Below are 15,907 nucleotides of genomic sequence, written 5' to 3'. Positions count from 1 at the left end.
CATTGTTTCCCTCATCTCAAAGTGAGTGCGTTTTTTGAATGGGTTTTTGGGTTAGAGGCCTGAAATAAGGTCTGTGGTTAACACTACCTTAAAATATGTCAGTAAATACCCCACTGGCAAACTTGTATGTGTCTTAAAAATCGAGTTTTCTAACAAGTGGTTAAATGAGACTGCAGAGCATCATCATGCGGAGATGCGCTCAACACAACTTCACCGCCTCGTGTCAGTGACTTTAAAGTAATGCGACCGTGGTGTAGTTTGTATAAAGCCTAATGGTAGCTTTTTACTCATAGAGATTTCAGTTAGGCTTCAAAAAGTCTAAAAGTTCTGTCCATTTGTGAAAATTATCTTGCTGAAAAAAGGTGTAAGTATTTTAAATGTGTGTTTGCCAAAGAGTTTATATTTTGCCATAATCCAGATCCCACAGGCTTTTTGACGAGGGAACCATGGCAATAGTAAATTCTTTTTCGGCGTACAGAAAAATGTAATTTCTTTAAAAAAAAAAATTGTTAATTCAGTCATTTTTCAGTAAATGTATATAAGCATAACAGTGAACATACAAAAAAGTATGGAAACCTGCACATTACTTGTGCATGTTGATAAAACATATGTTTCTGGTTACACATTTAATTGATGAACCATAAATTGTAAATGTGTTTGACCTAAAAATATCCTAACCTCTCTTAAATAAAAATCCAGAAGGGAATTTTAGCACTCCAGTTCGCTGACCTTATAAGACAGCCCCCAAACGTGCATCTTCCCCAGATCCTTCAAGGTCGCAAGGACAACGTGCACGCTTCACAGGAAAAAGGGGGAAAAAATGTCATCCCCGAGGCACTATATAGCTGAGTTAATTATCCTTTAATTATCTTTCTACAGAATATGTTATTACAAATGTAATTTTTGCTTTTTGCAGATGTTTTAGCTTGGGTGACATTACTGCAGAGGATCAGCTGGAAAAAAATATTTTTATTTATTGGGATCCAATGACTTAACAAATGACAAATAACTTCGCATCAGCCATTGGTCCTCTGCATTGTAACCGGGCCTATATTGACCTTATTAAGAGGATTGTGTTGCCGAGCCAGATGTGACCTATCCACAGTTAATACAGTCCATCAGTGTTATAAAATCCACCATATTAGTTACATTCATTAAATCATAACAGGCTGCAAACCTTAGTGCCACAGCAACTCCCAGCCTCTTGTGGCCTTATATAAAAAATTAGTTGCACACTTGACTGCTTCTACTGCTATCTATTTATTTACAGCATCAGTTAGCCTGTATTTTTACAGTTTCAGAGTCAATAAGTGCAGGAGACCACACTGATGACGCAGGTCTGGAAGTAGGAGCCAGTCAACTGACGTGCTCATTACTCAGAATCTATATATAGAGTCTGCCCTTAAATAAATAATAGCTTTTCACTGCTTAAAATAAATGACAGATTGATTGACTAAAATAATAATAAACTAATAAAAAGTGATTTTCTTTTTTACTGGAATCTAAAACAATTAGACCTGGTGATTAAAAACACTGAATAAAGCAGTTTCATGTTACAAAAAAAGTGTTTCTTTGATGCTGTTAAGCAGACAGGCTATAAGTCCAGCACCTGCTGATGCACGCTCCCCTTTTGTGTGCTCACCTTTCTGTCTCTTATAACTCAAGGTCAAGATGATCAGGAGGTTTGTTTTACCAGCAGACAAATTATCCGCAGAGAACCCACACACACCCCTATAGAGGTTCTAGCTAAGCAGTAATGTCCTAAAATCCATGAAATGTCATAAAACTCCAGAAACATCTTAAATTTCTAGAAACATCCTAAAATCCTAGAAATGTCCTAAAATCAAAGAAATGTCATAACATCCCAGAAATGTCCTAAAATCCTAAAATTGTCCACAATCAGAGAATTGTCTTAAAATCCAAGAAATGTCCTAAAATCCTGGAAATACCCTAAAATCAGAGGAACATCCTAAAATCTTAGAAATGTCCTAAAATACGAGAAACGTCCTGAAATCCTGAAAACGTCCTAATATCTTAGAAATGTCCTAAAATCTGAGAAATGTCTTAAAATACAAGAAATGTCCTAAAATTAGAGAAATGTCCTAAAATCTATTAAATGTCCTAAAATCCTTAAAAGTGTCTTAAAACCCCAGAGATGTCCTAAATTTCTAGAAATACCCTAAAATCCTAGAAATGCCCAAAAATCTAAGAAATGTCATAAAATCTAAGAAATGTCCTAAAATCCTAGAAGTACCCTAAAATCAGAAAAACATCCTAAAATCTTAGAAATGTCATAAAATCTGAGAAATGTCTTCAAAGATGAGAAATGTCCTGAAATCCCCAAAACATCCTAAAATCCTAGAAATACCCTAAAATCCTAAAAACATCCTAAAATAAGAGAAATGACCTTAAATCTGAGAAATGTCCTAAAAATCTAAAAACATCCTAAAATCAGAGAAACGTCCTAAAATCTGAGAAATGTCCTAAAAATCTAAAAACATCCTAAAATCAGAGAAACGTCCTAAAATCCTCAAAATGTCTTAAAATATGAGAAATGTCCTGAAAACATGCTAAAATCAGAGAAACGTCCTAAAATCCTCAAAATGTCTTAAAATATGAGAAATGTCCTGAAAACATTCTAAATCTGAGAAATGCCTTCGAATCCTATAAGAGTCCTAAAATCCTAGAAATGTCCTTAAATCTAGAAACGTGTTTGGGGCTGCAGCGACTGGCCCCTGGCAAGAGGCCCCTAAGCAAAGCAGGTTGAGTATCCCTGCTCTAAACCTCACAAGTTGGGGTAGGAACCAATGACCTGACGCGGACACGGAGTCGGACCTCACGGCGCGGACCTAACGGAAGTTTAGACGGTTGCTCTGGGTGAACGAAGCATCGCATCAAACAAGAATTATTCTCTCCCCCTAAATTAACCCGGTTTCCCCTTTCCCTCACACATGGCGTCCAATTCCAACATAGACATTGAGGGTGCGACCCAGCATCTCCGGGACATCCTGAAGCTCGACCGGCCCGGGAACAGCACCGGTGAGTCGGACCGGGAACGAGCAGCGGCTGCGCTGGTTTAGGCCGCAGAGGCTAATGCGATGCTAGCTGGTACCTAGCTACCGTGAGTTGGTTTAGCGCGCTGCTGCACTCGAGTAAAGTTAGCACAACAGTAGTTTCACGCCAACGAAAGCAACCATACCGCGTGCAGTCATAATTTGAATAGCAACTAATGTACACATGTATCTCTTAACTATTTTTATTATGAATTGGTTCACGTTTTGTCGTAATGTTGGAGCGCTAACTGCGCCGGAAAGTCGTCCCAAGCGTTAGCTACGAGCTAGCTTATGTCTCAGTCTATTTTCTGGACTATGAAAGCTGTGTCTTTGCTACCAGGCGGCGATAAACAAAATAAAAAAATGTTTTTTAATCGAAATTATCTATTGAACACTTGCTCATGTGTGACATACTTAGTAAACTGAGTTTTATCTTCAAACCGCATCGTTAAGCCAGATTTATTTCACTGCTATCAAGAATTAGCTTGAGCCTCCATAACTGCGTAGAAGGTCAGTGTTCCTGGCTAATATAGATACTCTCCTTTAAAGGTTGTTTGTGGTTCTCCAGCCAAGTAATAATCGATTATAACGAAATTAACACCTGTAATAATGATGAAGTTATTTTAATAAAAGCAGAACTTGCTTTTTAGGGAGGATGTAGATAAAGAATACACAGGTTTCTTGAAATGTAGTCTCAATCATGCTCCACAGTAATCTGCTCCTGTATTAACGTTATTTACCTTTATAGGCCAGTATTTTGATGTTTATCTATTTTGAGACGTACATCATATTTACATAGCAACACATGATTATGTCTGTATGGACTGTGGAGCAGTCTGTCTTTTTACCTAGACATTTTTCTCTAGCTACTTTTTATATATACAGCACTTTACAAAGGTCTCAGGCTACCGAAAATTTGTATTTTTTAGTTGCAATGAGGATAGACATATAGTCTCTTTATTAAGATACAAACAAAGAATACAGAGAACATGTGCAATGCATCAATATATCCAAAAGTCAGATCAAACTAGATTGTTCGGACTGAGGTCAATATTTAGTGTTAACATGGAATTGGATCATGTAATTACAAGAAAAGTTATGAAATTAGAAAAACTAAATTTCAGACCTGGAAATGATTTGGAATTAACAGAGTGTTTTGGAAAAGTTTGAAAAAAAAAACAAAACATTGGTTTGGCTGTTGTTTAAATATTTTCACGAAAAATCTCAAAACACATCTATCATTTCGTGAAATTTCTTCCTTGTGTTGCTAATTTTAAAATGTAGTGCTGCGCTGCATGACAGGTGATTCATCACTAGTGTCATGTGACACACAGACAAGACTGGCGTCATGCCTTTGCCAAGATTGCAGCATCACAGACGTTCAGGTTCAGGCGAGGTCACAAAAACAATTATTAGATATGTTTCAAAAGCATACACTCTTCAGAATCCTAATGCAAATGCGCAATATCTAGAATCTTTGATCTCCTATCCCTCAAAAAGAGATATGTGGTGATGTGGTCAATTGGCATTTATAGCTAGTTGGCGACAGGAATGTCTAACAAATAAGTGAAATTTGCAAGGGCTAGCATTTTGCTTATTTGCAAATGCCTGGGAAATGTGTGTTTGTTAATGGAAGGCTGTTTGTTTTTATTTTTTTAATAATTCAAAAAAATTGTATAAAACTTTTTTGAGTAAGATAAGAGACGCATTATTTAGGCAGCTAAAAAAAGAGGGACACTGTCCACCTCCTCTCATCACTCCCTGCAAAGGTATGTGAGGAAACAAAAAAGGGAGAAAAGACACACACAAAAATCAGAAAAACAAAAAACAAAACACTCCAACAAAAAACAGTGTAGTCTGTCTGTTTCTGTGGTCATTCGTGATAAAGTTTCATTGCATTATGAGAAGTGTATAAAGACAAATGTTCAACTGATAGTAAAAGTCAATGACATGTGATAAGGCCTTTTAGCCTTTTAGTGCTGTAGCATAATAAAGGAAGGGTTGTGATATCTGTTTAAATCTGTGTTTTAACTGGTATCTCATAACATCTTGGGTTCCCATGATAATACAATATGTTTCTGCTTTGGGCTGTGACCACTGTAACAATAATACAGTAAGAAACCTCCAGAACAAATGGGATCTATCTGGAGGCTTAGAATTTTCCTGCTGGATTGTAAAGTACGTCTTTGTACCATGTATCTTAAAATAACCCCTGCATTCATCGTCTTTCCTCAGATGCCCCATCAATTGATGGCCCAAGAATGCCGTCTTTTAATGGGGAGCTGAATGGGTTATTGGGAGCAGCAGGCCTTTTAGGAGGCACTGATCGGTCGACCATGTCAGAATCTTCCAGACCAATCTCCACAGACTTAAGCAGCGCTCAAGAGTGTCAGATAATGTGAGTTGGTTTTTAAAATCTTTAAACTTTAACAACTTTGCATTTAGGCTGACTCTGTCATCATCCATTTGAATTTGATTATTAAAAATGCATATTTTGCAGCCATTTGTATTAAAAAAAAAACAACAAAAAACTAAATCCCAGTTGAACTAAAATGTATCTGATGCAATTCAAGCTGCCTTTCTGGTGATGATCGCTCCACCTGCATCCCCATCACCTCCAACAATGTGGAGATTGTGGCGAGTCAAGATTCCAGCATCAACAGCAAGGCTCGTGGCAGCAACAAGGTAACAAGACAATTCATGTCAGTTTAGTTTATAATGAGCAACACAGAAATGGAGATCGACATCGCCAACAATGTTTGCGATGAGTCACCAGAGTTGAGAGGTTGCTTTTGTTGCAGTGCATTTAAAAAAATCAGATTCTTGAATCCTTAAAAAGAATAAAAACCTTGATTTTTTTTTCTAAATGTATAGAAATTATAACTGATGTAAATGTTTGAATTAGTGCATCATTTTTAATGGCCTCTTGGTTAAAAAGTTAAAATGAACTTTGTTCAAGGATGATTTATTGAATTTGACTTAATAAACTTTGTTCAGAGAGATTTTATTTATTTTGAATGGTGAATGTGTTTTTCATTCAGGTGAAGATTCAACCTGTTGCCAAGTATGACTGGGAACACAAGTATTATTATGGCAGACTGATAGCTGTGTCCAACTCCTTCTTGGCCTACGCCATCAGAGGTGAGTGTGCCTTTTATTTCTACCATCAAATAACTAACAGCAAATAGCACTTGGGATGTTAAAAACAAGATCTACTACCATGGATGATTGTTAATATCTTGAATTATGACACAAAAAAATATTACATGACACAAAAAATATTAAATCATCAAGATCTATCCTTTAACACACGAGAAATCAGTGCAGTGAGTCAGGGACTGGTGTGATGTGCTCCACTTTGTTGGTGTTAGTGAGGACTCTGGCAGCAGCATTTTGGATGAGCTGCAGCTGTCTGGTTGATTTTTTTTTAAACTTCCCATATCCAGGAAGACTCAAAGTTGTAATTGCTGCCAAATTGGCTTTCACAAAGTACTAAATTGGGGTCTGAATACTTTCATTACATCTACAACACAACAAAGTGTGCAAAAAGTATAGGTGAATCAACTGTACATTGAACCAACTTTTATTTCTAAGTAATTTGAAATAAAACCGTAATGAACAATTCAATATGCATTGTATAAATATTAGATTTTATTTCTCACTTGTGTTGGTGTCTTAAAAAGCAGATAGAGAGGAAGTGAATGTTTTTTTTTTGTCTCTGCTGCTCATAGCATTGAAAGATGCAAAAGAAACAGTGACCCTGTTAGTTTGAATAATACCCACCTCACTGTCTGCAGTTTTAATAGAAACAGTTTTCTTTGTAGAAAATACTTATAAATAAGAAACTGTTGTTTGTGTATGTGTGAAAGGAGGCCACAGGTTAAGTTAATATTTCCTCTATGTAATATTCCAGTTCACTACGTGTTTGCTCAAATGAATTGAGTGATGTGATACCCCAGGCTCCTTATCAGTTTCTTTATAACAAACCTCTCTCTTCCCTCAGGAGCCAATAACCATGCAATGATTCGTGTCCTGAGTCTGGGTTTTAATGAGCGCTCCCTACTGAAGGGCTTCACCGGAGCCGTCACAGATCTTGCTTTCGCCCACCTCGACTCCTCCCTGTTGGGTTGCGTGGATGAAGCAGGCAACCTGATGGTCTGGCAGCTCACCTGCACTGGAAACAAGATACTGTATCCTGACATGTGGGAGAAATTGGAAGGGGGTGTGTGGGAGGATGTGCAGGTCTATGTGTGTCTCTGCAGAGTGGATGTTGCTGCCTTTGCACTGTTTATTTCATCTTATTTCTGTGTGTTCTTTTTGCAATAATGACTCACAGCAGCCCAAACTGCCTTGTGATTTTGCACAAATAACAACCTGTTCTGGCAAAGTGATCATAAAAACAGATCTTTCCAAAAAGTGCTTTTTGTCCAGTTTTCCTTAAGGGGACACTTTGCTAATTTCAATCAGCTTTGTATCAGAACAGTGGACTAGTTTTATGTGAGGTCTCTCTTTATATCGATGAAATACTTCTTTAACCCATGCTTCCTACAGAGATCAGATAGTGGTTCATATCCAACGGCCAGAAGACACTCCACTGAACTCCCACCGTCGGCTCATCTGGTGCCCGTTCATCCAGGATGACAGTGATGAGAACCAGGATGACACTAGCCAGACTTTAGCCCTTCTTCATGAAGACATGGTATCAGTTGTTTTGGCATCAGAATTGTATCGAGAGAGAAAAGTGGAAACTATGCATGCCTAATGTTACTGTCCGCTCTCTTTAGGCTGAGGTTTGGGACCTGGAAGTCCTAAGAGCGAACAACAGCAGTTGGCCCGTCGATGCCACAGACGTGAAAGAAGGGCTCATCACAGTCAAAGGACATAACCAGGTAGGAAAAAACAGCAATGTAAGGATTTTTTGTAGAGTGCTGAAAAGTACTTAACCAGCCGTGTGTAGGGTGCTGCAAGGAAGACCTTTATTTGTAGTTAAAGTTTGCGTCATTGCCTAACTCTCAACAAAAATCCTATGGGATTTTTAAAAAATTATTGCAGAAAATAAGATTTGTGCCAATCAAACGGTAATGATAGTCAAAGTTTTGTTCAGCAAGATAGTTTTAACACATGAACCAGATTTATGGTTTTTGAAGTGTAAATGCAGTCACCAGAAGTAAAAAGCTAATGTTAGGCTATAAACAAACTACATAACAGTGGGGTATTTACTGTTGTACTTTCCTTTGTAGAACAAAATCTTAGGTCTCTGAAGACCTTATTTTGGGCATCTAACCAAAAACTCATTAAAAAAAAAATGACTTTGAGACGAGGGATGTGGAATTGGTAACATGCAAACTAAATTCTGGCTTTTAGGACTCATTTATGCAGCATTCTATTGATTCAGAGCAATAAACAAAATTAAATTAGGCTTTGCAACCGTTTTTCTACAAAATACGCAAAACTATTTTCATGACTAAAGAGTTTGATGATTTTCATTAGAAAAAAATAAAACCACAGGAACAAGATGTACAAAGTTGTGTGCTGTATGATTTTGGGTTTGTTACACATATCCTTTGCAGTACTGATTGTGTTTTTTGTTTCATGTCCCTCCAGCGAGTCAGTGAAGGGGCCCTGTCTCCAGATGGAACCGTGTTAGCCACAGCCAGCCATGATGGATACATCAAGTTCTGGCAGATATACATAGAAGGAGGACAGGACAAACCGAGGTAACAAGAAGGGATTTCTTTTTTAATTTGTACCATCTCATTCATTTTTACCCGTTATCGTGTGATGTCAATGTAATTTTTTTCAGCAAAAAATAGCTACATTATCTGAAAATAGGACATGATCTTCATTATGTAGTTATAGTGACATGATTTCGCCAAAACAAAAAACCTACAAACCACTGAGGGGCTGCTATACAGGTGATTGCCTAATTGACATGTCGTCTTCCGTTTGGATCCGTTGAATGACTCTCCGTGCAGTCATACTCAAGCGTGTTTATTTACAATCACTGGGTCCGTTCAATGACATAACCTTCGCCGATCTACACACACTTATTTCCATTAATAACTTGTATGCAAAACAAACAAAAGGCTCAAAGTACGGCCACTACACGACAACAGTCAAAAAACTGTGTGCTTCCCTCACACACCATAGTTCATACACCGTCGACCGTGGCAACAAGGGAATTACAACAAAATAAAACATATTTCATTCACAGACTGATAAACACAAAAATGGCTCTAACAGTAGTGTTTTCCCCTCTCACCCACTTTGCGGTTTTATTAGTTTCATAACCCCGTTGAGATTAAGAATTTCTTTTTCAAGGGAGACCTGGCCAAGACAGACAGCAGTGAAAACACAAAGATGCAGACAGAGACTCAAAAGGGAGACACAATACAGTTCAAAAGCACTAACATTTGCATTAAGAGAGAACTACTATGAGCTCTATGAGTCAGAAGAGAACTTTTCTGGGGGTCAGTACAACCAGGCAGGCTAAAAACATTGACATCTTATAGGATCTGCTTGAAAGGTCCTGGAGTTTCAAGTTATTCTGCAACTAATTCCAGGCTGAGGGTGCAGAATACCCAAATTCCCAATGTCTGTCTGAGCATTTGGGACAGAGAGCGCCAAGAGGTCCTGAGAAAGCAATGAATACTGTTTTCCTCACCTTTTCACTTTTCTGTTCTCTGTTTTCCAGATGTCTTCATGAATTGCGGCCTCATGGAGGACGCCCCCTCTCCTGCCTTCTTTTCTGTGACAACCACAAAAGACAGGACCCCGAGTTAGTATACGCCAGTGCACACACAAGTTTTCAGTGAAAACTGTGACATCTGATGCTGCTACATGAATTTTATTTATTTATTTATTTATTTTTTACATTTTTCTTCTCCTCTTATTTGTCCCCTCTGGTTGCTTCCACTTTTCTCTTTGCAGGGTTCCTTTCTGGCGGTTCCTTATAACAGGAGCAGATCAGAACCAGGAGTTGAAAATGTGGTGCACTGTTTCCTGGACCTGTTTACAAACCATCAGGTCATTGCTTTACTCCATCATTAAAATTTAAAATCTTTTTTATGCTCCGTGTCCTCTGTAATGAGGCATGAACTCGCTAAATGTCTGCTTTTAAAGTCTCCCATCAAAGGCTGGTGCTTCAGATCAGTCCAGATTATGTTCTCAAAGCTGCTATCTGAAGCTCATCTCATTATTTAATTTAGGAGCCACAGATTAAAAGATACCAATGTTTGCATTTTTTCGTTTTTCTTTTCAGGTTTTCTCCAGATCTGTTCAACTCATCAGTTCTGCCGAGTCTGAAGGCCAGTCTGGACCTCTCTGCCGAGTATCTTATCCTCACAGACGTACAGAGAAAGGTCAGCACAGTGTTGTCAGCTGTGTGCTTTAACTGATGTTCAAAAAAATAATTGTTTTAACAAATACTTTTGATCAGCTACTACGATTTTTTATTGTTTCCTTCCAACACCAGAAACAGCAGTATTAATACTTTTACATAGATCACTCACATGCTCCTAAGAAAGACAAAAGAAAAAGACAGTATAAATACAGTGGAATAATTTGAACCACTAACATGATCCAAACAATAGACAGTACATATTGAAGAAAAGTGCTCGTTTTTAGCTAGTTAAAATTAAATACGAACTCGGGCTATCCCACATCTGAGAGCCGGCCCGAGTAACCGCTTCATACTCTGCTGTTGTCATTCTCTGCCAGGTTCTGTATGTGATGGAGCTGCGACAGGATCTGGAGAAAGGGAAGGCCAGTTTTACAGCGGTGTCCGAGTTCTTGCTGACTCACCCAGTGCTCAGTTTCGGGGTCCGGGATGTCACCCACAGCAGATTGCGACACACTGAGGTCCTCCCTGCAGAGGAGGAGAGTGAGAGCATGACAACAGGTGTGCACAAAAACACACAAAATGCATCACAAATAAAAAAAAAATATTCTCACCCCTGAAGTTTTTAGATAATTTTTGTTACCATGTACTGTTTTCTATCAATCTATGGCATGTTCTTAGTCACTCAGATATTCAAAAGGCCCGCACAAACACGGTTATTTTTAAAATAAGGCAATTTATGTGCTTTCAGCTTTTATTGGAGACTTTTTGGGACCACTGTTAAATTTAATTGGGCATTAAATATGTAGCAGCATTGATCCCAATTAACGCAGCATCACTTGTGTGTGTGTGTGTGTGTGTGTGTGTGTGTGTGTGTGTGTGTGTGTGTGTGTGGGTGTGTGTGTGTGTGTGCTTGTGTGCGCTTGTGTGCGCGTGTGTGTGTATTTGTGTGTGTGTTTTCTTCCAGAGGGCACACAAGGACCCACAGAGTCCAAGTCTGGGATACAAATTAAACTCTACTGTGTTCACACCAAGTAAGTTTCCGTCCGCTGACCGATGTCCGTGTCATGACCGTGTTGGCTTACGTTGACCTTAATTTCCCCAAAGAGGCGATATGGTGACCGTCTCCAAACACCATAGTCGAGCTTTTAATTTCTAACATTCAAACAAAGAAAATCACAATGTTTCCAGTCAAAGTTTTAAAAATCACAATTTATTTATTCTTTTGTCTCTCTGTGTTTTCAGGAGTCTGCAGGATGTCCAGATCTGGTTTCAACCCAATTTGGGTTCCAGCTCTGCAGTCTTCCTGCCACATTCTGATTCCCAGGATGGTTTAGGTAAGTCACACTCCCAGAAATTCAAAATTAAGCAGATGAAAGGGATAAATCTTTATCTTTACGTGTTTCTTTCTTACTGTTTGCATTTAACATCTGTAAGCTCTCCTGCACAAACTGCATAGAGAGAAAAGCAATCGAGGGTTAATTTAGTGAGAAATATCTTGGGATGGGAAAATGTTACATTATTTATGTTTAATCAACAGCCATGTAATGTAACTAAAGGGCTCACATAATTAATGTGTCAGAAGTGTATCTCAGTCATTTACTTAAGATATAAGTATATAATAGTGCAATTGCTTACTATTAGAGCATTCTTTGCCTTTTATGATAAAGTTTTTCTCTTCAGCTCTAGCTCTCCTCCTGATCTTGGCTTTTACCTTCACTGTCTCCTCTCCTCCATCGTTTACTTTGATTTTTGACCTTGGATTTCATAAAATGTGTCAGTGCATGATTATTATTATAGAGGTCTTGGATTATGAGGAGTGAAAAGATGCTGCGAAAAAAAAAAGTTACTTTTCGTGTGTCCAGCTGGGTTTTCAGACAATCTCACCGACCAGAGCTCTGACAAGGAATCAGCAAGTGGCTCTCAGACTGACCTGAGGAAGATCCCATCACTTCCTGCCCCCGCTGACTTCCTGTCGAACTCAGGCGCCAGCAGTGGGACCAAGCTGATGACTCCTGATGCCTTCATGACGCCGAGCACTTCAGTAAGAACATTCAGGAGCCTTGTAGACGGCTGCTCTCCGTCTTTCAATGGGCTGTCTGGTTTATGTTTGACTCCAGCATGCAGTTTACAAAATAGTCAAAACACTTAAGCTCCAACAACAGAGCACCGTGCTTCAAACATTTTTGTATTTGTCGCCTAGCAACATCACAACCCTTGAATAGCACCTTCTCCCACGTATTGGTTGAGTGATGCAGTGCACAGCAGCTCAGAGCCCTGTTTATACAAACTGAATACCATCTCACCTGTCAACTGCGGCTGCTTGAGTTTAACATAAAGTCCAACTCAAAGAGTCAAAGATAAAGTAAATCTTCACTTTCACAAATTCTGTGAACATAGAGGCTGGGAGATAACTGAAGCATGAGATTTGGAATATTGACAGACATATATTCCCTGTGATAACCTTTTTTGGAAGACTGTTATGAAAGTGTATTGTTGAAATGGCTCATCTCAGTTATCTGCTGGTTGCTTTAGTTTTGTTTAGTTTGGGAAGTTTTGGTATTTCCCAAGAAATATCTAAGAAATACTTGACAGACAAATTAAATTTCAGTTACTCACTCCATGTTTGGTTTCAATCCTGGAGATTTCTCGCATGACTCCATGGTGAAAGAAGAATCCAAAAACTGAGAAAATTATTGATAAACTAAAGTACACAGGCTTCATGTTTTAAAAACACCAGAAGTATATCAAAATACTGTTTACAAACTATAACACAACTAGTGCAGTATAATCCAAGTCTCATTAATCCAGTGGTACAATCAGTACTTTGCAAATGCATGCATTTTTGCCTAAACATTATGTTTTAAAACACATATGAGTAGTGTGTTTGGGCAAGCAGGTGCATGAGACGATAAATGACTGATTTTACGGCTCGGGTTGTTTGAGATTTTGCTGTAAATAGATGTTTTAATATATTTTTGCTGTTATTAAATGGGGCCCATTTTCAGTTTCTTGTTTTTCGATACTTTACAGTTAGAAAGTGTGAGAAAACCGTTTACTTCAGGGCTTCAGTGTAACACTGAGTGAGTAATCGATGAACAAATATTTATCTTATGGGTGAAGTAATTACCTGACAGACAACAGACAGTAAGACGAGGAAAATAATGCTGGATATAAAAGAAGAATATGTTTTCTTATTTTCAGAAACACTTGTTATATTGACTTCTTATAACTCATTTTTTTGTCCCCCTCCAGGTACCGGCATCCCCCGGCAGCAGCGCCAGCAGTCTGACCATTGTGACAGCTATCAGCAGCAACTCTGACTCAACTAACAGGTGAACTTCTCTATGCAGTTTAGAAAGGATATGGTCATATTTAATGGATTAAAGAGAGACCAGCATCTGTATTTTCTATTTTTTTATTTGAAAACACTATTTTAATATTTCTCCTAATCACAGGCAGTTGTCCTCTCAAAAAGATTTTTTTTCTTTTTGATTATTACAGAATATGTTTACGATGCACAATGTCAGCTCTTCTAATTGTTAGACTTCTTTGGTGCTTATTAACTTGAATTATTTGAGTTACACAGAATCTATTATTGTTCCCTTTTGAGATGATTTCTTTAATGTTACCAGTTGTATGTTTGGATGTAAATTTTCTGCCATTGCAACATACCAGCGTCTTTCTTCCTTTTTAATTTTACATACAGACTCTGTTTATCACCTGTAGATTAACATACCTACATGATCGCATGTGAGTGGCGTCCTAGAGTACAGTATGTCTGTGTTTCTGTGTGCAGAGCTATAGACGATGTCAATCAGAGTCCCAACAGAGTGGAGAACAACAGCAGCAGCAGTCTGGCACTCTCCACCTCCACCAGCAGCCCAAGAGCTGCCTCTGCTGTGCTGCTGCCTGGACTGGAGAACCTACAGGTAAGACCGGACTCTTTCTCGTACCTCTGCCAGTCTCTAAATACTGTGAATTACATAGTCCGTTTTTTTTTTTGTCACTATACTCCTTATATCCATCTTTAGGCTTTAGCGTCCCCCAGTGGTCCTCTTGCCCTCGACGGTCCTCAGGTTCTGGATTCTCCCCTGCTGCCACCTCTGGCCTCTCCAACTAGGGCGCGCTCTCCTGACGTCATCTCCTCAGCCTCCACAGCCATGTCCCAAGACATGCCGGAGATTGCATCCCAGATCCTGCAGCTTCAGCGTGGACTAGTGTCCGGCTTGGAGGCTTTACCTCTTTCTGCCCTTCAGACAGACAGCATGGCCTCTGCTGCATCCGCCCTGCACCTACTCACGTCACCGCGCACAGCCAACAACAACAGGTACGTTGAAGCAATGTTAATGTAACCACAAGGAAAATGTATGCAGATTTAAGAGTTAAAAGTGATAAAAAAAACTAGTATGGCCCTTTAAATTGACAAGATATTGTATTTTCTGTTTTAGCCTGTTGCCACTCGAACTCGGAGGTGGTGATGGACCAGTGGGCGGGGCAGCAGAGTCAGAGCCCAGACTCAGTCACACCCCATCTCTACTTGAGAACGCCTTATCACAGGAGAATCCTGGTGTTGGTGGAGGTTCATCAGATGGTAATGTTAGCCTCACGCCTTGGCCAGCTGCGCCCGACATCACCAGAGAAACCAGGAACAGTCTCAGGGACAACGGTCTTGGAGACTGGTAAGAATTTGCTCGCACAAATACATATTCAAAAACTTCAACATGAAGGATTTCACTCATCTGTAAAATGTCATTTGCTAAATCTGACCAGAACTTTACATTTTAGGAAATCACTTGTATTTAAGTAGAGGTCTAAAGCATTTTATGCCATTATTTAAGAAAACTAGGAAAATATTAGCCTGGTGAGACCATCGTGATGATGTGAGCTCAACATTCTGTTATGCTCTCTGTATCTGTCTGAACTCGCTGCCATTACAAACACTTTCAGTGGGAGGGAGTACTCACTTTGACAGACAAACTCCTTCAGCCAATCCTGAAGCTAGCACTGGCCTCTTACACTAATATGTTTTCACAGTAAGAGTCTAAAAAATACAATTTATTCACATTTACCATTTGTATGTGACATGTACCTCATCGTCAACAATCCCCGTGAGGTTTTCACGATACACTGGCAGTGTCCTTGTTGTATTTCTGTGGCATTGTGAGCACAGATCTGCATGGCCGTGACTCCCAGCTGTGAAAGCTATTTGGTCCTCCAGTTGATAAATCAAGCTTTACCAAATCCAGTTCACGAAAATGTCTTTTCTCTCAGAAACTCCACAGTTGCATGCTCTTGTTTGTTTAAATGTTGTTGTTGACTCTATTTCCACAGTAACATTAGTTATTGCTCTGTTTACTCTACTAACATTAGAGTTAGCACTCATTGCTTCAGGGGTCGCCATAACTGTCCCGCAAGCCTGCTACAATGCAGTCCCTGATTGGCTTAGGTTGTCGCAGTGTGGATCCCTGATTGGCCCAGATTGGCCGCAATGAGATTTTCATTTCTGGAATGT

At 39.1% G+C, this 15,907-nt stretch overlaps 1 protein-coding gene across 1 annotated transcript in view; it reads left to right on the top strand.

Annotated features, from left to right (window-relative positions):
- Nucleotides 1-2,813: 2,813 nt before the first annotated feature.
- The window catches only part of edc4 (enhancer of mRNA decapping 4), a 39,766-nt gene continuing 26,672 nt past the window's right edge, over nucleotides 2,814-15,907 (top strand). The window contains exons 1-19 of the mRNA XM_042495835.2: nucleotides 2,814-3,039; nucleotides 5,289-5,451; nucleotides 5,627-5,738; nucleotides 6,095-6,194; nucleotides 7,057-7,243; nucleotides 7,605-7,752; nucleotides 7,838-7,942; nucleotides 8,658-8,770; nucleotides 9,748-9,831; nucleotides 9,984-10,079; nucleotides 10,315-10,414; nucleotides 10,773-10,953; nucleotides 11,360-11,426; nucleotides 11,638-11,729; nucleotides 12,258-12,436; nucleotides 13,648-13,727; nucleotides 14,192-14,324; nucleotides 14,427-14,722; nucleotides 14,844-15,074. Of these exons, the coding sequence (XP_042351769.1) occupies nucleotides 2,952-3,039; nucleotides 5,289-5,451; nucleotides 5,627-5,738; nucleotides 6,095-6,194; nucleotides 7,057-7,243; nucleotides 7,605-7,752; nucleotides 7,838-7,942; nucleotides 8,658-8,770; nucleotides 9,748-9,831; nucleotides 9,984-10,079; nucleotides 10,315-10,414; nucleotides 10,773-10,953; nucleotides 11,360-11,426; nucleotides 11,638-11,729; nucleotides 12,258-12,436; nucleotides 13,648-13,727; nucleotides 14,192-14,324; nucleotides 14,427-14,722; nucleotides 14,844-15,074 (2,555 nt within the window). The 5' untranslated portion in view covers nucleotides 2,814-2,951. The remainder of the gene's footprint in view (nucleotides 3,040-5,288; nucleotides 5,452-5,626; nucleotides 5,739-6,094; nucleotides 6,195-7,056; nucleotides 7,244-7,604; nucleotides 7,753-7,837; nucleotides 7,943-8,657; nucleotides 8,771-9,747; nucleotides 9,832-9,983; nucleotides 10,080-10,314; nucleotides 10,415-10,772; nucleotides 10,954-11,359; nucleotides 11,427-11,637; nucleotides 11,730-12,257; nucleotides 12,437-13,647; nucleotides 13,728-14,191; nucleotides 14,325-14,426; nucleotides 14,723-14,843; nucleotides 15,075-15,907) is intronic.

The sequence above is a fragment of the Plectropomus leopardus genome, chromosome 7 (assembly GCF_026936395.1).
Source record: "Plectropomus leopardus strain MGB_pleo_1.0 chromosome 7, ASM2693639v1, whole genome shotgun sequence".
Lineage (NCBI taxonomy): Eukaryota > Metazoa > Chordata > Actinopteri > Perciformes > Serranidae > Plectropomus > Plectropomus leopardus.
This window is presented reverse-complemented; position numbering and strand designations above follow the sequence as displayed.